Source organism: Octopus sinensis, linkage group LG3 (genome assembly GCF_006345805.1).
Source record: "Octopus sinensis linkage group LG3, ASM634580v1, whole genome shotgun sequence".
NCBI lineage: Eukaryota > Metazoa > Mollusca > Cephalopoda > Octopoda > Octopodidae > Octopus > Octopus sinensis.
Window position 1 is genome coordinate 130,542,220 of NC_042999.1, and position 27,406 is coordinate 130,569,625.

General features: G+C 36.5%; 1 protein-coding gene across 1 annotated transcript; it reads right to left on the bottom strand.

The window, feature by feature from the left end:
* Positions 1-9,011: 9,011 nt before the first annotated feature.
* LOC115209893 (charged multivesicular body protein 1a) lies at positions 9,012-26,566 on the bottom strand. The gene is made up of 8 exons (XM_029778475.2): positions 26,373-26,566; positions 21,204-21,223; positions 15,088-15,165; positions 14,407-14,553; positions 13,615-13,683; positions 12,180-12,239; positions 11,262-11,455; positions 9,012-9,629 (listed from the first exon to the last, which is right to left on the bottom strand). The coding sequence occupies exons 1-8, from the start codon at positions 26,386-26,388 to the stop codon at positions 9,608-9,610; spliced, it is 606 nt and encodes a 201-aa protein (XP_029634335.1). The 5' UTR covers positions 26,389-26,566; the 3' UTR covers positions 9,012-9,607.
* Positions 26,567-27,406: the final 840 nt, after the last annotated feature.

Consider the following 27,406-nt stretch of genomic DNA (forward strand, 5'->3'; position numbering starts at 1 on the left):
GTTCACTATCAGGTCCCGATACTTCAGGGTTTGTTCTGTTCGTCTAAGGAAGCAGTGACCCTACCGTTTACTGCAGTATCCAGGATGTGAGAGAGAGCAAAAGAGTCATAGACTATGGCGTCCTAAATGAGCACCTACCTCTAACCCAGGGATAGCAGATAAAACCATCTGGTCTCTTGCCATCACTTCTTGGTAACCTCATCGGCTCCACAACTGAGGAGATGTTAATCCGAGCCAGCGCCCACTTAATGATTAAGTTTAGCTCAGTGTGATGAGCAGTGCTGCCAAAGGTTTTTTTTCAAAACGTACAGAATTTTTTTTCAAAACATACAGAATCTGATCAAAGCATACAGAATTTTACTGAAGCCCCCAAATACAGTCAAAACGAACTTTTTATACATTTTTTTTGGGGGGGGGGAACATTTATTGAAATGTTGAATGTTTGGACATCAAAAAGATAAGTCATCTTCGTGAGGAGATTCTGTGTTGTATCAATCGTTTTTCAAATAATGTCTTACAAAGTTGTTCATCCGGTTCCCACGTCGTACAATCGGTATTTCGTATCAAAGTTTTCGACCTCGTAAGAGCATTAAGCGTAGAAGTTTTCAAGCAATTTCGATTTTTTGTTTTGATATTGTGGAAAACAGACAAAATTCTTTCTGACGATGCAGAGGAGTGCGGTAAAGAAAGAAGACAAAGCATAAAGGATGACAACAGTGGATAGCGGTATTCATCACCACATTTCTCTTGTGAAACAGCAAACCAAAATTTTTCTGGCTCGTTATACGGGATGAAAGAACAACATTGAACCGTGAATAATTTCTTCGAAATCTTTTTCATCACAAAGACTTGGTATAATTGACCTTGGCCTTCTTTCAACTACGTTGGTTGGGTCCAACGCCTCTAGTAATCCGAAATTGTTCTGCATATCGCGAGACGAAAACCACATGAGCATTTGATTTGAAAGACTAACAAAGAATCGTAGTATATTCTGTTGGAAAGTCAACAATGCATCAGGGGCAATGGTGGTAGCATTTTCGTATAAAATTCTCTCAGCTGCAGCGTCAAAGTAGATACAATCTAATGGTTGGTGTGTCGTCGCATCGTTGACATTAATTTCATACACATTGATGACAGAAAGTAAGTCAGGTCTGATGAAATTGCTCAAAATTCCCTTCATTCCAGCTTTGGTGGCTCTTTTAAGCTTATGCATCCGATAACCTTCGGTCTGGAATTCCAGATTATGTTTGTTAACATTGTTTAAAATGAAAGAGAGAAGTGCTAAATACATCTTTGTAAGAGGATTCTTCATTTCAGTGAGAATTCGTCGAGCCATAATCGGTCACCCACCTTCTAATGTTGCTTGTGTGAAATATGCCAGCAGTGTTGGCCACTGCTCTAAAATGCACTGCACAACTTGCTTGTGAGACATCCATCTAGTGCAACTTTCATGCAGGATTTTGTGAGGATCAATTGAAACTATTTTCTGCAGATCTTTGAATTCATTGATACGCTTAGGACTGTGACTAAAGTATTCATAAATACTTCTTGTCAATTCTTGGACAGAATTCGGTAATTCATTGCACGCGTTTGATGAACATACGTGTAAAGAATGACAAACAGAGGCTTGCACAAAAAGATCTGGCCTGTTCTGCTTCAACAAGTGCTGAACGCCTCCTTTGCTTCCCATCGTAACAGTTGTATTATCACAGGCGAAACCTATCAAATTTTCCAGAGGAATAGCGTGTCCGTTTAAAAATGATAAAAGACAGTTGTATATACCCGTAGCACTGCAATCCTGTATTTCTATAAGTGTAAGAAAATCATCGACTGTCTTTTGAATTTCAACGTCATTGTATCTGGAAACCAGGACAAGTTGTTTTAGTGTTGAAACATCAGTTGTTTCATCAATAAAGAGTGAGAATTTTGATGAATGAAGCGTTGAAGCCGTAGGGGCCAATGGCTTTACGAAAGATGGATGTGCCTTTCGTTCAGGCACACTTTGCTTCCTGGGCGATTTTAGAATCAGGACAGGCATTTGCAACAAGGCCAGGTAAGTGGTCCAAAATAGAAATTGGGAGATTATGCTCAGCAACAAATGCACAGTATTTTAATTCAGCAGCTGCTACTTTCTTGGAATGTGAAAAAAACGATGAGGCTTTGAAATAATTGGTAATTTTTTTTGCTTTATTTGCTTCATTTGCATTCTTGCGGCATTTTTCTGCCTGCTCATGTAAAATTTGGCTCAAACTACCGGCAATTTCATACTTGCATAATATGCACTTGCCTTTAGCTGTATCGTTCTTGCCTTGCTCCAACCAACTAGAAAATTTTTCATAGCACAACAATTTTTGCGCAAGTTTCCTTTCATAAGATGCCCATCTAGCCTTCCTCTTATCTGGTGCTTCACGGTCATTATCTGAGGAATGTTCTGTTTTCAAAGTTCTATCACTCATATCTTGCTCCAGTTATAGTTCTGTAAGATTTATTTGAATTAATCAAATTATTAAACACATTACATACCGTTTAAAATCCGGGTTAAGACATCCATGTTTGTGTTCAGAGTGATACGGCGGGATTGTATAAATAAGTACAGCAAAATTGAGTCTAATTTATCAAACTTTTAAAAAAACAATCACGTACCTTCAGTTAAAAGTAAAGTGCTGTAATTGGCATTTGTCGGCCTGAAAAAAGCCTTCATCAGGATCCATCACACTTTGATTAAGTGGTCGCTGCAGAAGCTAGTGGACGAATGGCTGGTGAGGGCCATTCAAACCATACTCAAGATGTTGTCAGTAAGATGAAAGACAGTGTAACGTACGCTTAGTGAAATCCTCTCTCTCTCTCTCTCTCTCCCTCTCTGTTATATATAACATAAATACGAACGTAGCAGATAACAGCTAGCCTCCGACCGCTTGGACCCTGTAGTGTCCACTACTCTGATTGGTTGGTATTGGCGCAATTTGTCTCTTGCTCTATTGCGCACCAATATGCAATCCAACCAATTGCAACCTTCTGATAAGGTCCCGTGACACAGTCTTCTAAATCTCCGTTGGAGCCTCCTGGTCCCTATAAAAAGCTAGTTATAAAACCGTATTTCGTCTTTGGTTCTAGACCTTCTAAGGTCTAACCACTAACCACAGAGCACACAGCCAGTTCCAGCGACAGACAACACCAGCAGCATCAGGACCTCCATCTCCGTCTTCTTAACGACGCTAACCACATCACTACGTGCACAGCAGCAGCAACATTCGCTCAGAAACATCTCCACACTATTTGTGAATTACTTCACCATGGTTAACAGCAAGTACAACCTGCGAGATCTTCCTGTATCAAGTAACCGGCAGTGGCATAGTAGCCACAACTTCTTACACGACACGTGCTTCAACCGGTTCTGCTTGTGGTGTGTGCGAGAGATTCGAAATAAAGGCACCTACCTTCTCTTCGCTCTGATGGAGACCTTTCAACGGTAACGGATCCTTCGACACAGCCCGACCCGAACGCTAGAGATAGCAGCTGCTTCACCCAACCTTAACAACGTGATCACCCGTCTTAACCCCTCGACGACCTGACTTGAAAAGGCAGAAATCTCCGCTCGCTGCGAGCGCGTCACGGCTGCCCCTTCCGGTCAGCTCCCAGCTGCTGACGTCATCCCACACTGCTTCTACGCCACAACTTCTTGTTACAACTCTTCAACTATTGTGTACCTTACTACGAACTGGTATTTATCTTCATTGTGCGAGAACATTCTTCTAACGTCCTGTTATAGACTCTTTCTATGCTCTGTATTTTATCTCACACGCATACACTCTTGTTTGTACACACATACACATTATGAATGTATGACGTCCTGTCTATTGTTATTATTATATATGTGCTTATGACAAACACACACATGTTAACACATAAATAAAATCTTCTCTTAAACCTTCTGTCAGTTGTGTCTTCCTTTTCCTGCTGGCACTCGTACTCAATTATCCATTTTTGTAAGCGACCGTGCAGTGTATTAAAGGAGTCATTCATTCGTCACCTCTCCTTTCGCACGGTCATTCTACAACAGCAACGAATTTAGTGTGCAAGTAGGAGTTCACTGGACAAAGCTTACCTCAGCAGGATTTAAACTCAGAACTTAAAAATGTCGTGACAAGTGCTGCAAGACATTTTTCTGATGCTGTAACTATTCTGCTGCACTACTACTACTACTACTACTACTACTACTACTAATAATAATAATAATAATCCTTTCTTTTATTTTGATTCGAGGACCCACAGTTATACGTGTTACTAAAATAGGTAAAAAAAAAATATGGAGAAAATACAATACCTAGTTATTTAAGTTATTTAAAGACGTGAGGTGAGGCAAGGGTGCCATGAAAAAGTGGAATCAGATAAATGACAAAATATAATGAACGAAGTCCATATATTAAAAATAAACTAGGCATAGCTAATCATGGACTGTTAAATTATTGTTAGCAGCCTACAATTGAATATTTGAAGTTCATTGGCTATCTGAAGGACTAGGAACTCTATATATTTTAAGGGAAGGTAAGCTTCTCTTCATATGGCTTACTTTCTGCTTGGGATATTTTCTCCCTTTGATTGGCAGGGAGGATCTTTTTTTTTTTTTTTCCCATTTCTCATGTCACCAACAGTTTGCTATCTCTGTCCATTTTCCACTAATTGTTACAAAACAATAGGGTAGTACCCACTGGTCATTGCTGAGGAGTAAGGAGAAACCAAAGTCATCAGCCCTTAGCACTGAGACTGAGGCAATTTTTTTCACTATGCTCTGAAAACAATAGCTTCTGGAACCTGCTGTTGTTGCTGTATCCACTTTCTGTCTTTGCCTTTTCAGTTCATATGAGCAAAAAGCTCTCGTATGTCTCTTACTGTCACATGTGTAGCACTTGGGATTTTGCAGGTGAGGCCGCACCATAGCTACATAATGCCTCAGATAGATAGCTGGAGAGCGGCTCACAAAGGACTTGGTAAGTGATGCCAAGACATCCTCAGCCTTCTTGACAATTTTAGCAAGAGAATACACTCCATCAGGCATTTGCCATATTCTGAACACCTTACTTCCCTGGGCATGGATACATTGAAACTCTGACGTCTGGCAGCTGACTTGGCAGACACCCATAAAATTATTAACCATCTTACTAACAATAACTCTGAGCACCTTTTCAAACTTCACCTCTCTAACACCTATGTACATGTTTACAAAGTCAGAAAACAGCACAGCTCCCATGACTTTCAGAAACATTTTTTCATGCTAAGAGTTGCTGAAGCATGGAACAAGCTGCATCCTTCAAAACTTCCATGCTTCCTGAGATCTGCCAACACTACACCTGATTTTCTCCCCTCCATACACACGCAAGCATGTATCTGTACACTGTTCACTTCCCAGACATTTGTACATTACTGCATATGCTTTATACGCACTTTTGACAAGTTGTGGTGCACCTGAGCACTGTATACAATAATTTCATTATTACATTATTATTAGTATTATATAACTGCCTTTCTAGCAGAGAAATCCATACTGAAAAATGTAAATACCAGAAAAGCGTTTCAGAAAAATACAATAATGTCAAAGACAGACCTTTTGTTTACTCTTAGTCATTAAAATAGATGTTCTTAAAATACCCTATTTGCAAAATATTTCAAAATGAAAAATTTTTCATTTAGTAAAACTTGGTAACAATCCAGTTTTTTTGCAGCTGTATTTTGACATAATACAATAATAATAGTAAAATAAATAATGAAGGAAACCTTTTAACAATGCGAAAGGGCAAGCTGACTACTCAACTTGCCCTTTCATATTATCAGAACCTCTGCTTCATTTACTATATTTACTTCTGCATCAAGCAAATAAAATGCTCTTAAAATAGTAATTAGTCTTTGTCAAGAGTGATTTTGAAAATCAATGCCATTTAATTGAACAGTCTTTCACTGACATCTCAAGATATGCCATATCGTTATACAAAGAAACATTTATTATACCTTATGTAGCACTAACCAAGTGTTTTGTTCATGTCTTCGTATGAGCCTATACCATTATGGAAATAGTCTAACACTAATTTTTTTCAACTAATTCTATCATACATGCAAGCATATGCAATATATAATAAATGTACTCATGATAACTATTTTAGAAGTAAAGTTAAATTCAGAAGGATCATATAACCATTTGACAAATTTGATGTTCAGTTTATAGGTAAGTTTCATTCTATTTTCATTACAACTGGCTACATTGAGTGCAACATTAGATATATGGCATGGAATCTTTCTTTTTATTTCTAAGATAGACAAGCAGAAAAGACAGAATACTGGACTTAAACATTTTTCAGTTATGTTCCTGGCTCAAAATTGCTTCCTCTTTAGAATTGGTAGTAAAAGGACATAATGTGTACAACGATTGATTCAATTAATTATAATCCTCCACAGATCTGTGGTCTTAAGCCAATGTAATAAACTATTAATTCATTCATTAAATTATAATTACCATAATTATATTAGCTATTCAATTAATCGCTCTCTCTGTTTCTTACACGCGCACACAAAAGTATTAGATTTTGCTTTCTGGAGAATTTCTGCATGAATAAGTCATAAAATGGTAATTAACTTAATTTTCATTGCTAATTATGTATGTGACCATAAGTGTGACTAAGTCAATAGGATGTCAGTCTACCAAGTGAAAGGCTGAAATGTCAATATCCACTCATTGCCACTGAAACAATTCTCAGGAACCCATTCACCAAGGAGTATATAGGTGTCATACATAGGTACATTTTACTGCTATAAGGACTAAGAACAGTGTATATTATCAATCTGAAATTTTCCTACAGATGTGCACCAAGACATTATAGAATAGTTTAAACCTGTTAAATCATCTTAACAAAAATACAACTATTATGAAGACATTTCAGACTAACTTGCAATTTTAAAGATGACTAGCACTATGACCTGGCAACGCGAGTACTGTCCAAATCTCTGACCAATTACATACAGCTAACTGGCATTCAATTGGCGTATCAAGTTTCGGGCATTTTGATTGGGTTTTGGATAGAAAATTCACAAAAAAGTCACTTCTATTGATTTTTTAATGGCTTTGTTGGGTGACTGGGGAAATGTAAAGACGTGCATGACCACCCTTGGACGGTTTTGAATGACCATAGAAAGTGCGAGCCCTCTAACTGAAAAATTGTGGATTGGTATAAAGGACACACACGCAGACATTTTGCCGTTTATATATATAGAGATACTGAGTGTTTAAATTTTATTTTACTTAATCTTATATAAGATTACACTACTCCCCAGTACTTTTCTCTCTTACAGTGTGAAAATATATAGATAAGTAAATAAGGTGTTTCACTTTATCTTGACTTTTCTTTGAATTTTTCATTGAAACCTACATTACTAAGGTCAGTTATAACAAGCCTAATCAAACTTTGCTTTGATCTACAACTGCCAACTTATCTCCTCTCCTATATGCACAAACCATTGTTTCTAATATTAAGTTAATATATTTAATGGAGTGAAACATCAAAACTTTTTACTCCTTATGCAGTGAAGAAAAGACAACATTTACTCAGCTGATGTGCAAATACCAAAGACAACATTTGCTAAGTAGATGTGCAAATATCAAATGAGATTCTGTACACAAGTACCCATGAAAAACTGACTAAGCTTAAAAATATATTTTAACCCCAAATTTCACAATTGGTACTTTAACTTATAAAATGTTACCTATAATCTCAAACAGTTTTATGAATTTTCACCTAATAAATGTGTCAAAATTCTTGTGCATAGATAGATAGATCTGTTATATTTTCCATCATAGAGTGCTCTCTTTCACTTTGCAGGCTACAATGCAACCTCAACAGTGCTGGTGCCACAAAGAGCACCCAGTATACTTTAAGTGTTTGATAATGAAACTGAACAGTGACAACACAGGGTTTGAGTGAGCTCTTTAGTCTTGCTGATGGTAAGGCAACCTCTATAGTGTTTCACCTACTGAATCCTGTTGAACCATCCTACCCATGCCAACTTGGAAAGCAGATGCAAAATGAGGATGATAATGATGGTAACCAATGTGATAAAAACTACAGATGATGCTGACTGAAACTATATTTGAAAAATAAAACTTTAATGAGATAAATGTATTAGCCCTTTAGTAAACAGTTAAAAATTCACAGCTAAGATTTTAATGTAAATGATACTACCACATTATCAAAACCAATTTGAGATTGTAAAATGAACAACAGACTTGTTGACAGAACTTAAACTATGCATTTATGGCTTGTGGAAACAACACATTATCACTTACATAGTAGAGCGACTGCCATTCCCTCTCCAAAATGTACTATGCTGGGTTTTTTCCTTACTATATCAACTCCATAATTATCTCATTTGTTCCATGGATAATTTGTTAGCTACTTAGTGCTAGCAGGGCAGATTATTTTATTAATGTCCAGTACACAGTAAGGTGTCTTATTTTGGTTTGGTGCTCGGAATGAAAATAATCCCATGAGTTCATGGGATTATTCTTAATGCAGACATCAGACTAAGATAGTGCTAAAGTAGCTAGTATGAGAAGCAAGTAAGCTACTTGTGGAGATAAAATACTACAGTTAAAATAATGAAAAAATCATTTACAGAACCTATATTGATATAGGACAGCAAGTATGTTGTAGTATAATTAGGAACACAGTCGCCTAGTAATTATAATAAAGCATAAATTAAATCTCTTCAGTCAGCCAGCTGCTTGTTTTTCTGATTCAAGTTGATATTTAGAATATTTAATAATATCTACCAAAAAGTTAGACTATGTTCAAGAACAAACACTTCCACTTGGAGAATTTTGGTGATTGGCATCTTTAATAGATTTAAAAAACTGAAAATTGTCTCCAAAAACTGCTATGACATGAAGACCTACAAACATGTTGAATCATCTACAATTTGTATTTGGTTTGATATAAAGAGCCCGAATGATTAATATAAAGTATTAATAAAAATAATGGCATGAGTTTTATTTTATAATTTTTTTCAACAATAAATAAAAAACAAAATATACACAGATTCAAAAGATATGGGAAAGCGACAAAGAGGGTTCGTATGGAGTGAAAGAAAAATAACAGAGAAGAAAAAAAATATGATGTCCATGAAAATGAGCAAGTCAGTCGAGCCATTTTTCTCTTTGAAACTAAAAAACGTCTCTCAATTTGGAGTTTTGTAGGAAAATGATGAAAGACTGTACAGAAATTTTATAATTCTTACTTTTTATAAACTGCTAAGGCAAGAAATTTTTGAAAAATAAAGTAATTTCTGATTTTGAAAAAAAATTTTGAAAAAAATGTAAATTTATTTCTTTTGCAACTTAATAAGTCTGTTTATTTTTGAAACAGTCTTTAAAACCTTAAAACAAAACTTGTTCATATTTATATATATATATATAAGAGTGTTCATGAAATAATGTAAGTGGATTAGGAGGCTTCCATATTGGGCGGATGTCAGCATTTGGTATACGCTTAATTCAATTTACAGATAACGTATAGATCACCATTATTTCTCTCATCAAAAAGCAAAAAAAAAAATATAACGATGACTAATTCCTCAAAGCTTGTAATCTGCAAAATAAAATGCAAAGAGAAATATAAATAATAATTACAATACAGAAAAACATTATTACATGTAATAAAAACATATATCACAGAGGCAGCCTCACTCAACCATTTTATAGAGACAGTTATATCTTGTTTGCCTGATCCCTCCATTAAAGATGAACAAAGATACCAATATGTGACAAAAAAAGGAACAAATGGGCAGAGGGGAGAGGGTACTCCTTAATTTTGTCAAAGACAACCTTAGTAGTGCCAATGATAAGATAAAATGCTCTTTGTGTATGTTGTGAAGTGGTTGGTTATAGGAAGGGCATCCAACTGAAAAAATGTATAAAAAGAAACAAAAGGAAATGTGGATTCCAGAAGCCCCTGCACAGGAAACCCAACTAGAAAGAATTTTTAAATAAAATTGATACATGGTAGAAAGGGCACTTTTATTGTGTGACATACTTTCTAGTGCTCAATGGCACAATAAAATGTATCCAATGTCAATGCTGTAAATTGATTGATGATTGGAAATGCATTCAGCAATAAAAAAAATATCCCTTACAAATGAAAATGGCTGGTTTTCTATTGCTATACATACCAGATGAAAAAGAAATGTGACAAGTGATAAGACACTGTGAAATCCATCCAACACATGACAGCATGGAAAAAGAGATATAAAATCATAATACTACACAACTATGTTACATTGTATCATGTCCTATTATGCTACTTCAGCATCAATAATCAGCACCAGCATTAACAATCTTAGGAATTATGCCTTATTCTAAATTCTCTTAGACTAGTTTTCTGTGATGAAATCCCTATTGTTATTTCCAGTCCAAGTACCTAATAGTAAATCCTGCTTTTAGACTGTAAAATACACACCTTGATGCTATGCATCAGCTTAAAATTTCAATAGTTAATGCCTTTCTCTCACCTATCTTACTAAATTCCACTACATGTTGAAACTAATGCTTCTGGAACTATAATTTGGAGTGAACTGTCAACCTATTGCTAGAGTATCCCATCATCATTATCATTTAACATGCATTTTCTATGCTGGTATGGCTTGACAGGAGCTGACCAGCTAAAGAACTACCCAGGCTCCAATTGTTTGTTTGTCTGGTATGGTTTCTACAGCTGGACTTCCTTCCTAATACCAACCACTTTACAGAGTGTACTGGGTGCACTTTATGTGGCACAAGCATGGGTACTTTTACAAAGCACCAGTTGATATTTAGAATATTTAATAATATCTACCAAAAAGTTATGAATATATCTACCAAGTCTGCAAGATTAGGATTGCTCAGCTGAAGAGGGATGCAGGGGACATGCATGCATCCCTCTTCAGCTGAGCAATCCTAATCTTGCGTGCTCGTAGCTGTTGGTGCCAGGTAAAAATATATGCATGAATTATATATGTATATAAATCCTTAAAACCTTAAAAATGTTTTAGCCCGAAGGCCGCGGCCATGCTAAAAAAAGTATAACAACAACTACTCAATTGATATAATCATTACCATATTTACATGTCAGATAGCAGTTTTCAGCTAAATTCAGTGATGAAATATTTTAATATGCTTTTTCTACTTTTAAAAACTTCTTATTCCGCAATGCAAAAATTAGCAAATAACTTATAAAATTACTTACCTTCGAGTAAGGTCATCTTCTTTAACAGAATCTGCAGTAACTGTTGATCTAATGGAGCCTGAAGCAGGGTTCAGATCTTTGAGCTGGTCTATCATCTCCAGGCCATTCTCTTCAGCAACTTGTTGTATCAGGGCTTCAACCTGATCTTGAGGTGTTGTTAAAGTGGTGGCAGAACTCATTGACGACTCCAATGTCTAAAAAAAAAAAGATTAAAAACTCCAGAGGAAAAGGAAAACAAAATACTGTGGGAGAAAAGTAAATTGGCACAATGAGATTACAATAGTGGACTACTGATTCCATGGGTATCAAGTTCAAACTTTACTGCTTTGGTCATTGTGTTATTTTCCTGAGCTAGACACAGTTCTATTTGTTTCAGCTTGTCTGACCACTAAAGTTGAGTAGTTCAGTAGTAGAAAGGGAATCCTGCTGTAAAAAACAATTGCTCCAACAAAAACAATTCCAACCATGCAAGAATAGAAAGAAATGGATGTAAAATATTGTCCATAAATACCTATAAAATAAGTGTTTTATTCATTGGTATTTGGGTCAAAACTATCCAAATCCTTTCAGGTGTTGCCTCACAGATAAAGAAAACAGTTTTATATTTAATCACTAGGACCCACCAACACCTTATACAGACTTCTAACTTCCAATGATTCAGCCCTCATAGCTATAAATAAGGACCATGATGAGATACAGCTCACTGTTCTAACAAATTAATGAGTGATTTGTAGTAACGTATATCTCATATGGAAAAGGCTTTTAATTGATAATCATTCCAAAGAATGAGGTTGTTATTCAAAAACTTAGTGCCTTGAAAACTGAGCTAAGTTTTAGTACATTGTAATATTATTAGAAATGTCTGTCCATATTTTGAAAATAAACAATAATAAAACATAGAAATAGTATGATACTCACAGAAGTTTTAACATCAAGGTCTTCAAATTGCTTCTCAAACTTTTGCATTATTTGTTCAATCTAGGAGAAAGATGACATAACTATTAGATAAACTGAACCAAAAACAAAAACAATCAGCATAAAGATAGACAATGAATACTGAATAAAAAAATTTTCTCATAACAAAATTGTTACTGGATGGGATTGATACATTCAATAAAAATAAGTTTTGCCACTAGATTAGCAAACTTTCAGAATCCAGCATAGAAATTTGTGAAGGTTATGAATAAAGTGCTTATTTATTCAAACTGATTCTTTTACATAAATCTTACAAACTTCCGAAAGTCTCTCTTTACTCCCTAGAATACAAATTACCCTAAATTCATCCAGTCACCTCGATGTCTAAGTTTGGTAGGATGGGTAGGGCAAAATGGCTATGGGCACTGCTCTTTTCTTGTCAGGTCAAATAAGGTGTAGGGGCATGCACCATTCAAGTGCATTGCTGCATTCACCATTTGTCAGTATATTCCTGGGTCCTCTCAGGCAACTCGTCAAGCAGAGTCACAGTCAGTCCCCACCTCTGTGAGATACTGCCTCATCTGCCATGTGGTTGACCAATACGAGCCATCATCCAGCGAGATCCTCAGTGAAAAGAACATGGTAAGCAGGGTTTGACTAGGAAAATTGAGCAACATGGCAAAACAGTCTGAGCTGGCACTCCTGAATCATAAAAGTAACAGGACACATTGCAGTTTCTGAGTAGTCATTGGTTGGATATGAAATCCAACCAATGGCAACCCATAATCCTGTAAAGAATCCTGATACCAAAGAAGCTTAGGCGGTTCCTAGAGGTCTTGGACATGCAAAAGAATAGACCTGTCTCCTCTATGTGTCATAAAAGGCAACTAAAAGAAGTTGAGGTAAAATCTGCACTTCAACTTTGTAAAACCCTCACCAGCAACAAACTCCTATACAAACCTCCAAAATTCTCTTCCCCCGGGGAGGTACACCAACTACCTATAAGGCATGTTGTGTGAAACGACTGGGACAAAGCCATCAGGACTCCCATCCACCAAATGGGGAAAGCCCTGGAGGACAGGAAGGATTGGAGGGTTGTCACCTGAGTGGTGCAAAGGTGTCATTCACCAAGAATAGGAAATCTCAGCTCAGTCTGATGAGGGCCATTTAGGTGGGGACCAGAAATGTCCTTTCTCTGAAGGATGATTCCACATCTGCTCTTGATGTCTTTCTTATGGAAAACAGGAAAAAAAATGTTGATGTAACAACCCATTTTACAGCACACTTTGGTTAAAAATATTTTATCAGTAGTAGAAAAAAATTGTATACAGACATTCTTAATTCTGCATCATTTAACATGTTGAACTTGCAAGCCCTCCTCTTCTATTCAAGTTCAGTTTAACCAATATATATATAAAGTGAATATAGATGATGTTACCTTTACTAAATCTGATGCAGATGCTGCTTTCTCTAATGATTTCGTGACTCCTTCAATATTTTTGGCCACCTAAAATAAAAATAAAATCAATAAGACTCAAACAAGAAAACATAGATAAATTATTTACATTAGACATATACATGTCTATAGAAGTACTTCAATAATACTATTTTAAGTACTTTAAGACTTCTCCAGCAGTATTTGGAACAAGCTAACACAAATTTCCTCTCAGAGACTTCATTAATTAATGAAGCTATTAACTGGCTCTAAAGTTTTAGTTTCTTGCGTATTATCATCATGTATGAACTAGAAATAGCAGAGGTGATAATTGTTTTATATTGATATAAGAGAAGGGAAATATATTTGCACAATATTTGATGAACAATTTAAGGTGAAAAGAATGACTAAAACCAGAAATCAAAGATGAGTCAATGACTTGGTTATCCAGGAACACACTTCCTTTCTTTATATTGTTCATCACCATCAATAACTTGATTATTAATTAACCATAAAATTGTTTAACTAGTACAATTAGTTTTGATTAGGAATCTTAGGCAATGATAGAGAAAAGTCTTATTGCTTATTATTAAATATTTATTGGAATTATTTTAAGGATATGAACTTTTCGAGCAAAAGTTTCATATGAAAATAGTACTGAAATGAATCAACAAAAAATTACAGTTACAGGAATAAATGTTGAAAACTTCAGAAAGTTATATGAAATAGAAATTTGCTAAATGTGTACAAAAATATTGAATGAGAATTCTTAGAGAACAATGAAAAAGTTCATACTTGTTTCATCGTGACAGCTGTCTGCACTTTACTTGATACTGCATCTACACGAGCAGCCATACGCAAGTAGTTCAATTGTTCATTTTTTTTCCTAATAGCATTCTCTGCATAGACTTTAGCAACTTCAATATTTTTTTGCTGTATTGCCTGCAAAAAGAAAAAGATTAGAAAATAAGAAATAGATAAATATGATATAATATGAAAGGAGATACAGATTTTGATATCTCACTTTCTTACTGATTCACACAATCAACGTACATACTAGCTTTACGATGTTCCTTTTTACCAATATTGGTAACTGGAGCTGTTAACTTAAAAAGGGCTTAGCAATAGCAATTTTCTGTCTTGAGAATCTCTTTATGCTTAATTTTGTAGCAGTTGATGATAACTTTATTGTACAACATAATTCACTATGAAATTAGTGTAAAACAAACTCATCCTGATGTCTCAACATCTCAGCAATGTGACAGTTTTTACAATCAACTACTACTACACACTACTACTACTGCACACTAATACACCTTCGGACTGCCTAGTTTTAGCTCACTAGATGTCATCAAAAACAATGAAAAACTACTGTCCATCTATGCTCATGCATTGTACTTTAATATCAAATTACTACACAATCAAACATTCATACACTTAGATTTCTTTTTACAATCAGTCAACTAAAGACATTACCTTTTTTACGCGATTTTGCTGCGCATGTTGTTCTTTCTCTGCTTTTCGTGCCAGTCGTTCAAGTTGTTTTGTAGTGAACTATAAAAGAAAAATACTTATGAAATGCATATACACTTAGGATAATTTTCACTTAATCAAAAGTGGAATGAGAATGAAAATGTTAACACTCTTCCATGCTGGCAAAGATTGGACAAATCATCACTGGTCAACTTATGATGATTGAAGCTCTTCCAATATAAAAAGAACCACACCATCAAATTTGTGTGAGCAATCCACTGCAATGACTACTTTGTTTCATCATCATAGCCAAACACCCACATTTTATCACCCATTAGGACACTGTTTAGACAATTTTCATTGGCATTTGAATGATCAAACAACTTCTAACAGACTTCATTTTCAGTTTGTTCACGTCAGCTGACACTGCACAAAATTTTAAGGAATGTGATGCATCTTCAATTTTTCACTTAAAATCACGAGGTATGAACTTTTACAGATTCCCACTTCTTCATGAACAGTCAGGTAATGACTTTCACAGCTCACAGCATGCAATTTTGCAATATGATCATTGTCTGTTGTCATGCAAAGTCACCCAAATTAGGGATTGTCTTCTGTGGACATCCTCTTCTAATCTAAAATGCTGGTACCACTTATGACAATGTATAAAGCTCCTTATCATAACCTGTTGCAACACTGGGAAAAGAGCCCATGTAAGGCACCTCTGGTTAGTATCTTCTCTTACAACCCCAGATCAAATAAAGTCTTGCAAATGAATTTGATAGACAATAAACTGAAAGAAGCCCTTTGTATAAGTATGATGTGTGTATGTATATACATATATATAGTATAGAATAGCCTGGGCAAAGTTCAGAGAGCTCTTACCTCTGCTGGTGACAAAGGGCCTCTTGCTCAAAGTAAAAGGGTTAGACTGTATGACGCTTGTGTACGAACAGCCATGCTACAAGGCAGTGAAACATGAGCCGTGACTGCTGAGGACATGCGTAACCTCGCAAGGAATGAAACCAGTATGCTCTGATGGATGTGTAATGTCAGTGTGCATACATGACAGAGTGTAAGTACCTTGAGAGAAAAGTTGGACCAAAGAAGCATCAGATGTGGTGTGCAAGAGAGACGAATGCGCTGGTATGGTCATGTGGCGAGAATGGATGAGGATAACTGTGTGTAAAAGTGCAACACCCTAGCAGTTGAGGGAACCTGTGGAAGAGGTGGACCCAGGAAGACCTGGGATGAGGTGGTGAAGCATGACCTTCGAACATTAGGCCTCACCGAGGCAATGACTAGAGACCGAGACCTTTGGAAATATGCTGTGCTTGAGAAGACCCTGCAAGCCAAGTGAGACCATAACCTCGTGGCCTATGCCAGGGGTGTAACCAGCCCACTTATGCGTACCTTTCCTTCATTGGACACTGAAGACCTGTTGAGGTAAGTGAAATTGAAATCAAATTTGATGACTGGCATCTGTGCTAGTGGAGTGCTAAGAGCACCATCCGAGTGTGATTGTTGCCAGAGCAGCTAACTGGCTTCCATGCCGGTGAAAATGCACCAATCGAGCGTGATCATTACCAGCAACGCCTTACTGGCACGTCAAAAAACATTCGAGCAAGGTCATTGCCAGTGCCACTGGACTGGCTCCTGTGCAGGTGGCACATAAAAAACACCATTTGAGTGTGGCCATTGCCAGTGCCACCTGACTGGCCCTCGTGCTGGTGGCATGTAAAAGCACCCATTACACTCTTGGAGTGGTTGGCGTTAGGAAGGGCATCCAGCTGTAGAAACTCTGCCAGGTGTGTGAATGCTTGTACTTGTGTGTAGTGTTTGCATGCTTGTACTTGTGTGTGTGTTTGTGTCTCTCTGATGTCATGCAATAGTTATAAATGAGCGTCAATGTCCTACAAGTAGTATCTTTTGTTTCCTGACTTCCATGGAAATATGCCCAGCCATGGGAGAAATGTAACTTTGCTTAGAAACAGGTGAGGGTTGGCAACATGAAGGAAATCCAGCAGCAGAAAATCTGCTTCAATGAATTCCATCCAAGATATGCAAGCATGAGAAAATGGATCCTAAAATGACGATAATGATGAGCTTCTTTCAGTTTCTGTCTACTAAAATCTACAAGGCTTCGGTTGACTAAAGGCTTTAGCAAAAGACACTTGCCCCAGTGGGGGACTGAACCTTAAATCACATAATCAAGAAATCAAATTATTTAACCACACAGCCATATACATATACACAATAATACCTTGCACAGTGCTGATTCAATATAGAGCTCTCCTTCTTGGAGACAGTATATTCAGTGGGATACCATTGTATTGTGTTCTTGAACAAAACACTTCATCTCACACTGTTCTGTGATCACTTCAACACCTGGTGTGTGGTACACTGTACACCTGTTCAAACAATGTTGATTTGAAGGTGAGAGTGAGTTAATGTGTGGCACAGACATTTGATTACTATAAACAAATCATTTGTGCATGTCATTTGGCAAAAGCTGAACACTAATATGTCATCTTCAACAGGAGAGTCCATCATATAATATATATATATATCTATATATATGCATATAAGAGCTTGTGAGGCTGTGTTTGCTTCCTAACCACATGGTTTCCGGTTTAGTTCCACTGCATAACATCTTAATCTTCCACTATAACTCAAGGCCAACCAAAGCATTGCGAGTGTACCTAAATAACATATTCTTATGCAGGGAATTGAACCCAGGCTGCCTGGGTTCACAGGCACACATACCTTATTAAAGAGGTAGGTCTTAATTTATGGCATGTTGTAAGTGCTTCAATATTACAATAAATGAATACAGAGCCAATTGGTACAGAGGATGCATCAAATGGTGGATAAGTTTGTAAATGGATGAAATCCAATAAAGGCAATATACTATATTTTCTTCCTATACACCTTATATATATATGCGCTAAATGAGGATGCAAAGAGAGAGGTTTGGAGAAGCCACTATGAAAGGTTGCTGAATGAGGAAAATGAATGGGATAAAGAGAGTCTGCCGAATGTTGACCCAACAGAGGGACCAGCAATCCGAGTTGACAGTTCCTTAGTAGATAAGGCAATTAAAAGCATGAAAACAGGGAAAGCCCCAGGCCCATCAGGAATTACTGCAGAGATGCTCAAAATATCTGGTAGTGTCGGCTATAGCCTAGTCACCCGTATAGTTAACCAGGTGATACACGAAGGAGTCATTCCCAATGACTGGTGTAGCAGCATAATAGTCAGCTGCTACAAAGGTAAAGGTGACGCCCTAGATACAAATAACTACAGGGGTATCAAGCTGCTGGATCAGGTAATGAAGGTTACGGAGAGGGTTATAGCCCAACTAATTAGAGAGAGAGTTAGCCTAGATCAGATGCAGTTTGGGTTCGTGCCAGGGAAAAGTACTACTGATGCTATTTTCATGGTAAGACAGCTGCAAGAGAAATACCTAGCCAAAGACAAGCCCCTATACCTGGCTTTTGTTGATATGGAGAAAGCCTTCGACAGGGTCCCCCGATCCCTCATCTGGTGGTCAATGAGGAAACTAGGGATAGATGAATGGTTAGTGAAAGCTGTACAAGCCATGTACAGAGACGCTGCTAGTAAGGTGAGGGTTGGCACCGAGTACAGTGAAGAATTCAGGGTAGAGGTTGGGGTCCACCAAGGTTCAGTCCTCAGTCCCCTCCTATTTATCATAGTCCTCCAGGCAATAACGGAGGAATTCAAGACAGGATGCCCCTGGGAGCTCCTCTATGCTGATGACCTTGCTCTAATTGCTGAGTCTCTATCAGAACTAGAGGAGAAGTTTCAGGTATGGAAACAAGGTTTAGAATCGAAGGGCCTTAGAATCAACCTAGCCAAAACCAAAGTCCTAATAAGTAGGAAGGTAGACCAATCACAAACGCCTTCAGGTAGATGGCCCTGCTCGATCTGTAGAAAAGGTGTAGGTAGAAACTCTATAAGATGCACCAAGTGTAAGCTATGGACACATAAGAGGTGCAGCAATGTCAAAGGAAGGCTAACTAGGAAGATTGTTTTTGTATGTGGCAGATGCTCAGGAACAATTAACACTGAAAATGCTCTGAGACCAACTTCCGTCACTTTCCAGGGAGAAAAGCTAGAAGTAGTTGATAGTTTCCGTTACCTAGGTGACCAAGTCAGTAGCGGGGGCGGGTGCGCTGAAAGTATAACTGCTAGAGTAAGAATAGCCTGGGCAAAGTTTAGAGAGCTCTTACCCCTGCTGGTGACAAAAGGCCTCTCGCTCAAAGTAAAAGGCAGACTGTATGATGCATGTGTACGTACAGCCATGCTACATGGTAGTGAAACTTGGGCTGTGACTGCTGAGGATTTGCGTAAGCTCGCAAGAAATGAAGCTAGTATGCTCCGATGGATGTGTAACGTCAGTGTTCATAATCGACAGAGTGTAAGTACCTTGAGAGAAAAGTTGAACCTAAGAAGCATCAGTTGTTGTGTGCAAGAGAGACGTATGCGCTGGTATGGTCATGTGATGAGATTGGCTGAAGATAGTTGTGTGCGAAAGTGCCACACCCTGGCAGTTGAGGGGACCTGTGGAAGAGGTAGACCCAGGAAAACCTGGGTCGAGGCGGTGAAGCACGACCTTCGAACTTTAGGTCTCACCAAGGAAATGACCAGTGACCGAGACCTTTGGAAGTATGCTGTGCGTGAGAAAACCCGGCAAGACCAGTGAGAACAGTCAAAATCAAAATCAAACCAAATTGAGGTCGATCAACATCAGGGCCCCCGTGCAGGTGACACATAAAAGCACCATCCATTCGTAGCCGTTTGCCAGCCCTGTCTGGCCCCCGTGTCGGTGGCACGTAAAAGCACCAGCCGTTTGTGTTCGTTGCCAGCCTAGCCTGGGCCCCGTGCCGGTGACACGTAAAAGCACCATCCGTTTGTGGTCGTTTGCCTGCTCTGTCTGGCCCCCGTGCCGGTGACACGTAAAAGCACCATCCGTTCGTGGCCGTTTGCCAGCCCTGTCTGGCCCCCGTGCCGGTGACACGTAAAAGCACCATCCGTTTCATGGCCGTTTGCCAGCTCTGTCTGGCCCCCGTGTTGGTGGCACGTAAAAGCACCATCCGTTCGTGTCCGTTGCCAGCCTCGCCTGGCCCCGTGCCGGTGACACGTAAAAGCACCATCCGTTCGTGGCCGTTTGCCAGCTGTCTGGCACCTGCGCGGGTGGCACGTAAAAAGCACCCACTACACTCACGGAGTGGTTGGCGTTAGGAAGGGCATCCAGCCGTAGAAACACTGCCAGATCTGACTGGGCCTGATGAAGCCTTCCAGCTTCACAGACCCCAGTTGAACCGTCCAACCCATGCTAGCATGGAGAACGGACGCTAAATGATGATGATGATATATATATATAAAATCAGTTTGGATAATTATCTGAATTCAGTAATGCTTGATGATTTCCTATTCTTAGCAATTGAACATTTTCTCCATTACAATTTACATCATATAAAGTGAGGGGGAAGAGTGAGAGTTTTGTGTGTTAGCACTAAGTGTCAATACATGAAATTCTTGGCCCTTGAGTTACTCAGTTGGTCCTGCTAAAAATATGTATATATATATACATACACACACACAGAAAAAGAAGGGATGTGTGTGTGTGTGAACTTCCATAACAAAATCAACATGAAGAATAATTTTGTTTTCAGCTTTTTTTAATTTTTGAATATTGTTTCATTTGATATATTTTAAGGCAATAAATATATTTTTCTTTTGAAAATTTGCATTCATTTCATCATTTTGTATAAGTAGTACCAAGAAATGTGATAAAAATCAAATTATAATTATTGTATGTATACCAAATTTCCTGATATTACCCATGGTGGCAAAAGTAATTTTCCAAAGTTACTCGTCATATGACTGTAAAACTCTAGTGGCTTAATAAGTAGCAAATATGAATGTATGGATTTATGCTGTTGCTTTTTTTAATATTTTGTTTGATGGACATTTTTACAATGTTAAGTGCCAGATTAATATAGGTAATATATAGGATAGATTTATATACTTTTTAAACATCAGATAAGGAACAAAAGAAACTCAGCATTAGACAAAAGTTGCTTAATACTCACCCTTAACTGAAACAATGTCTCTGTAAAATAGAACATAGAATATTAGGATAATTAAGAGGAAAATCAGGTAGTAATATTATCAAGCAAGTAACATCTTATATCAATATATGATACTAATAGAAACTAATAACAATAATATTTATTCATTATCAATATTATAACAAGGATATTAATTTGTAAAATAAAGTAGATTTCTTACAATATTCTGACATAATATATGTATAAGCAATATATTTTAAATACTAAGGGATGAATAATTTTCACTTCTGTTTTCAGTAATTAATCACAAAGCCTTGCATAGCTTCAAAGTTCAAGTAAGACATACACTCAAATACTGCAGCCACTATGCATCCAAAAGACCATTCAACTATTCACCAGAGATATGATTACCGACACACAACAACAACTGTCTCAAAGTTCTACTACTACTACAATGACCTCTATTCATCTGAACCGGCAAACTGCATACCCTCATCCATCAGCTTTACTGCCTTCTCAGATATTGCATAAAAAACTTTGCCCAGTGTTTTCTATCTCAGAACTGTAACCTCTGACATCCACCCTGTCCATGTTTTCTTCAAGATACAACAAACAGCAAATGCTGAAACTGAACATTAACCACATCAGTCTCAGTGATTTGCTCCTTCTTTTTCTCCTCTGACATTAGTCAGAAATAACAGAAGGAAGATACAATTCAATGGAGAACCAACATTTGAAATACTGGTGAGTGTAAGTTTGCCTGTCATGCAGAGAGGTTTTGTTTGGATGATTTCAAGTAAAAGGTGCATCAGCAAACACTTTACTAAATCTTACCCTTTACCCTTTGTAAAGGAAATCAGTCATTCAAGTCTGAAATGTATATGGCTACATGAAGACTATTGAGTTCCTGTAAGCAATTATCATAGACTGCACTGGTAAATACAAGTAATGGATAAGGAGAATGACACCTACGTGAAGAAATGTCAAGTAATTTAAATGTAAGGAGTTTATGGAAAACAAAGACTAAGAAAGATGAAGGAAGAAGTAGGGAAGGCTGATCACAGGATTCTGGACTTCACAAAGGTGATGAAAAGAGACTGCAAGAAGTGGCATAATGTTGTGCTAGAGCAGACTTATCCAATCTATGCCACTATAAAAAAACCCAGAAAATTATGACAATGATATTAAAGCTAGCTTTTGTAGGAAGTAAAATAATTTAAATAGAAAATTGTTTGTTTAAAATGGGTATAATGTAATACCTTTGTTTCCATGAGTACTATTGACATTTTACTCGTGTATTTTAGTACTGACTCATGGATTTCTATTTATAGGCTAAAACACAAAATATATGCTGAAAATTGGAAGTGACAATGCATAGGTCATTAATGTATAGAAGGATGGACTACAAAGAAACATCTAAGTCTTGAATTAGACATGGATTAAATGGAGAGGGACAGAAAGAACCTTAATACATGTTATAGTAAAGTGGTCTGTGAGGAACTTCTAGTACATATAGCTAGTGATAGAAAAACATACATTGCTGGGTATATCACAGTTTTTAGAACAAACATACAATATCCCTCCATGTCATAAGGGGTAACTAGTAAAGTGGATATCAGGAAGGGCACCCAACCATAAAACACTGTATCAAAAAGTCCCATTCCAACCCTTGTCAAGATGGAAAAGTGATGCATGAATTCTCTCTCTCATATATATATATAAGTACATTATGTAGAATGTGCATCAAAGTCTGATACTGTATAATAGTGAGGGTCTGTATAGCAACCACTGTAAAAAAACAAATTGAATAAACTCCATTTAAAGTATAACATAAAAGTTAAGTAAACTATCAATACCTGTAATGTTGAGTCAACATCACAGGTATTGATACAGGAATGGAGCAAAAAATAAAAGACTGGTGTAGATATATAATGCAAATGAATGAATAATCTGTTTAAAATAATGAAAAATGACAGTAAAAAGCACATGAGATAGTGGTTGGCTAAGAAAAACTTGGAATCAAGAAGTTACACCAGGTTTTATAATTTTAGGTATCTAATGAGATTGTACAGGATTAATTACACATTGAGAAGTACAACATTGTAGACTAATTTAAATTATGCAATGGGTTAACAGTAACATAATGATGATGATGATGAAAAACAAACTTATAAATATTTTTTTAATTTAATGATAGCATTTGCATTAAAAAAATTGGACTATATCCCTAATGCTGAAATCGCCACCACCAAAATATAATCAGACCAAATCAATAAAATATAACAAAAGAAACATGTAATCACATTTTTAATTTGTGATTAGGAACGACATTAATTCAGAAGCCATTTTAAATTACTAATCAAACAAATTATTTAGCTACATACACATTCACACAAAAACAAAAAAAGTACAGAACAGACAACACCTGTAGGTGTTAAAATAACAATGAGCTAACTCTCTGTATAAGTAGTTACAATGTTACAGTATGGATTACTTCATATTTTAACTGCTTGATCCACAGTGTGAACATCTGATGGATTTTTTATGAATTAGCAAGGAGAAGCGGAAGTAATCATAACATTTACAACCTTTCTAGTTTATGAGGAACTAGTCATGTATAAAATTGAAATGGTTTTTTCTTGGATTCTCAACCAGGAACTGAAACCGCCTCCTGAATGTTTCTGTAAATTTGGTCTCCTTTGTTTTGAACCCGGAAATTTATGATAGTCAGCTGTCAGCTTCTTGACCATTTCACGTTCTTTAAAGCCTATTTAATATTTATCAGCATGGTAATTATTCAGTTTAGGGATACTAAAAAAGTAAATAAAAACTAAGGGGCAGATAATTAGTAAAAAAGACAAGTCAACTTCAATACTAAAGTAAGGTAACATGGCGAATTAATATTTTTGAACGTATATAAATTGATAATTTGTCAACGCCATGCCAACCACTGAAGAATGTTGTCTTGTGATTCAGCTAATTGGATGATATTCCAAGATTCCTCCAAGACTGATTCACGGTTGAAAATTTCAATTTCAGGAACAATGAATTGCAGTCCCCCTGGTCTTCCAGGTGCCATTCTGATCAATTCCAAAGTAAATAACATACAATACTAGCAGTATAACCCAGCTTTGCCCAAGATTAAGTTAGGATTATTAAGCTAATCAAGTTCTTTATTTCAAACCAGACTAAGTAACATCAACATAAAAGTTGGGCAAAATCCATCGAAACTGGTTTATATATATATATGGGCAACTCACCCATGTACGTACACCTATTGCATACATGTTTTTTGTACACATACATGTTCATGTGTGTGTGTATGTGTGTTACCTGTATATCTACAAAACACTTTTTTGCTCGATGGAAAAAAAATAACAAAAGCCTTAACAAAAACTTACTCGTCGCTAGAAGGGCATATAACTCCTGTTTGCAAACAATGGTGATTTCTCCGACTTGAAAATTGTTAAAAGTTTTGGTTGAAAATTATTTTTACTGCTATTCGCTGGTGCCTCTGGGGAAAATAAGTTGATGAAAATACAGCTAGGATTATGACGAATGTCCTCCTAAAATTGGAGCGACATGCGTGCTAATTTGTGGACGTGCATAAATTACATTCACGTACACACACACATCCTGCCTTTTATATATACAGATTTATGTTGACTTACTTTTCTAATATCCCTAAACCGAACAATTACCGAAAGCCGAGGTTGACTTTGCCTTTCATCCTTTCGGGGTCTATAAATTAAGTACCAGTTATGCACTGGGGTCGATGTAATCGACTTAATCCCTTTGTCTGTCCTTGTTTGTCCCCTCTATGTTTGGCTCCTTGTGGGCAATAAAGAAATAAGAAACTAACATTTCATAATATACTCGTTCTTAGCAGGTAGCCATCCAATTCGGCTATCTTTGTCAAGTCTAATAGTAAGACACTTGTTGTTTATATTATTCAGTCAGTTCTGAGATACTACTTAGTAGGAATTGCTGTAAAGGTAAACTGGCCTGTAAGAATTTGTTTACAAAACCAATTGCTGTTAAGTTCTCTCAGCATATAATTCAAGTAGACAAGTGCAATTAAATAACATTTTTAAAAACAACTGTAGGTTTCTATTATTTAAATTAAACAGAATTATTAAATTTAGAGCTTACAGAGATTGGTAAAAACTCAAGGATCGCACGAAAATGATAACATGACGATTGGCATTTTTTGTTTTTATTTTTTTAAGTTTCATATCATTTTACACATAATTTAAACAGAGTACATCTTGTATGAAAACTCGCTGTAAGACATGTATGTATAATGATATACTTGAAAAGAGTTAAACAGTACAGCTATATATAATACAAATAAATATACTGAGTCACTTCCCTATGTATTTATATTTTGATTCACTGAGAAATTATGCTCTCCAAGGACCTTTTAATGAGTTTATGTTAAGAATCAAGCTAAGAGGTTTGGTTATTATTTAATAATTCCCTAGTGTTCGTTCAGCTTCCTTTCGTAATTTTCAGTGAGTAGTAAATATATATGGATACGACTCCGTATATTTATTCATAATGAACACTGTACTGGCACTCTAGTAGTTATATAAAAGATATGTAAGTTATACATATATTATACACGGGTGGAGGTAAAGGACATGGACCATATATCTACATCAAAATCAAATTGTCTTCAATGACCAACGTTATAGTATAAACAAAAGGTTTTTAAAATACCATTCTACGGAGTATATACTTAGCTCCTTAACAAACACTAGTTAACCATTCATTATTTGTATTGTAAGCTCTAAAAATGATTTCCTTAACTATTACACATCTTCAACTATAAATGTTAACATATATAATCGGAGAAAGATGAAAGAATTATTTTCTGTAACAACTCGCAGTTGGTATCGCTAATTCAAATTCCGAACTCAAATGTTAAAGTTAAATGAAGTAATTAAATGCAGTTGAAATATGTAACTGGGTAATCACAAATTACAACTAAAGACGTAAGGTTTATGCAACTGTCATTACAATTTCTTTTAGTCAGATCACATTTATGCGAAAACAGAATTTGGCAGTTTATAGCCAACACCCAGATGGTCAAATGAGCACCTTAAACACACTGCAATTGGAATAATTGGAGTTATTACCTATTACAAAGGCAATATCAATAGAAATAGAATTAATTTATATTCTTACCTTCCACCTTTGACATGGTGATAAGTTTGAAAGTAAATCAAGAAAAATACAAACAAAATTCAGTAAAAGAATATCTGAGTAACGAAATGATAAATTGAAACTATAACAGGAAGTTTTGAAATCAACTTCCGTTTGATAATCTTCTTGTCTGTTATCGATAATAGTTATATGATAGCTAACTCATTATAAAAATAATTTATATCCTTTTACTTTTAAGATAATTTTATTTTTAGATGTCACCCTTGTCTTCGATGGAAATTAGTTTCAAGTTTTTGTACTAAAAAAAATATAATTATTTAGAATCACCTCCTATCGAATTACTTAAATTCATCATTGCTCATATGAATTATTTCCCTTAATTTACATATTTTTTGCAATTATGCAAATTATGGTGTCCAAAACGCTTCATGAGGCCCAGTAGAATTAAAACATGATAACAACTGTCTAGGTGTATCCTAGTTGCTGCAGTAAATGGGGAAGGTCATTGCTTCCGTAGCCAAACAGAACAAAATCCTAAAATATCGGGACTTGTCGGTATTCCACCCTGTGACATTTGAGATGTCTGGAGGAGCTGGACATTGGAGTACTTGTCATTAGATGCTCGCCATACCGAGGTGACAGGCGATGCCTATGAGGGTGCTTGGGTTTAGGGTTCCAACACCTTAACCTTACCATCACCTGCAATAAGGCTGCGAGTGTGTTGGCTTACTTCAATAAGTTTCAATGGCCCTTATGGTGTGCAACCACTTGATGCACTTAGCGTTGGTGTTTTTTCTTTTTTCCTTTCTTTGCTCATGACTAAATTTTCTCCTGTTTTGAATTTATATTTTAATGTGGAATATTTATGTAATTAACCCTTCTTGGGCCAGCAGGGTCCCTTGGGAACCCAGCAAATTAAAAAAAGTTATGTAACTTTTACATTTTTTATTGAAATGAATTTATATCTCATGACTTTTATTGTCAATAATTTATGTATGCACCATGGCCGTTGCCAGCGCTGCCCCGACTGGCTTCCATGCCGGTGGTATGTGAAA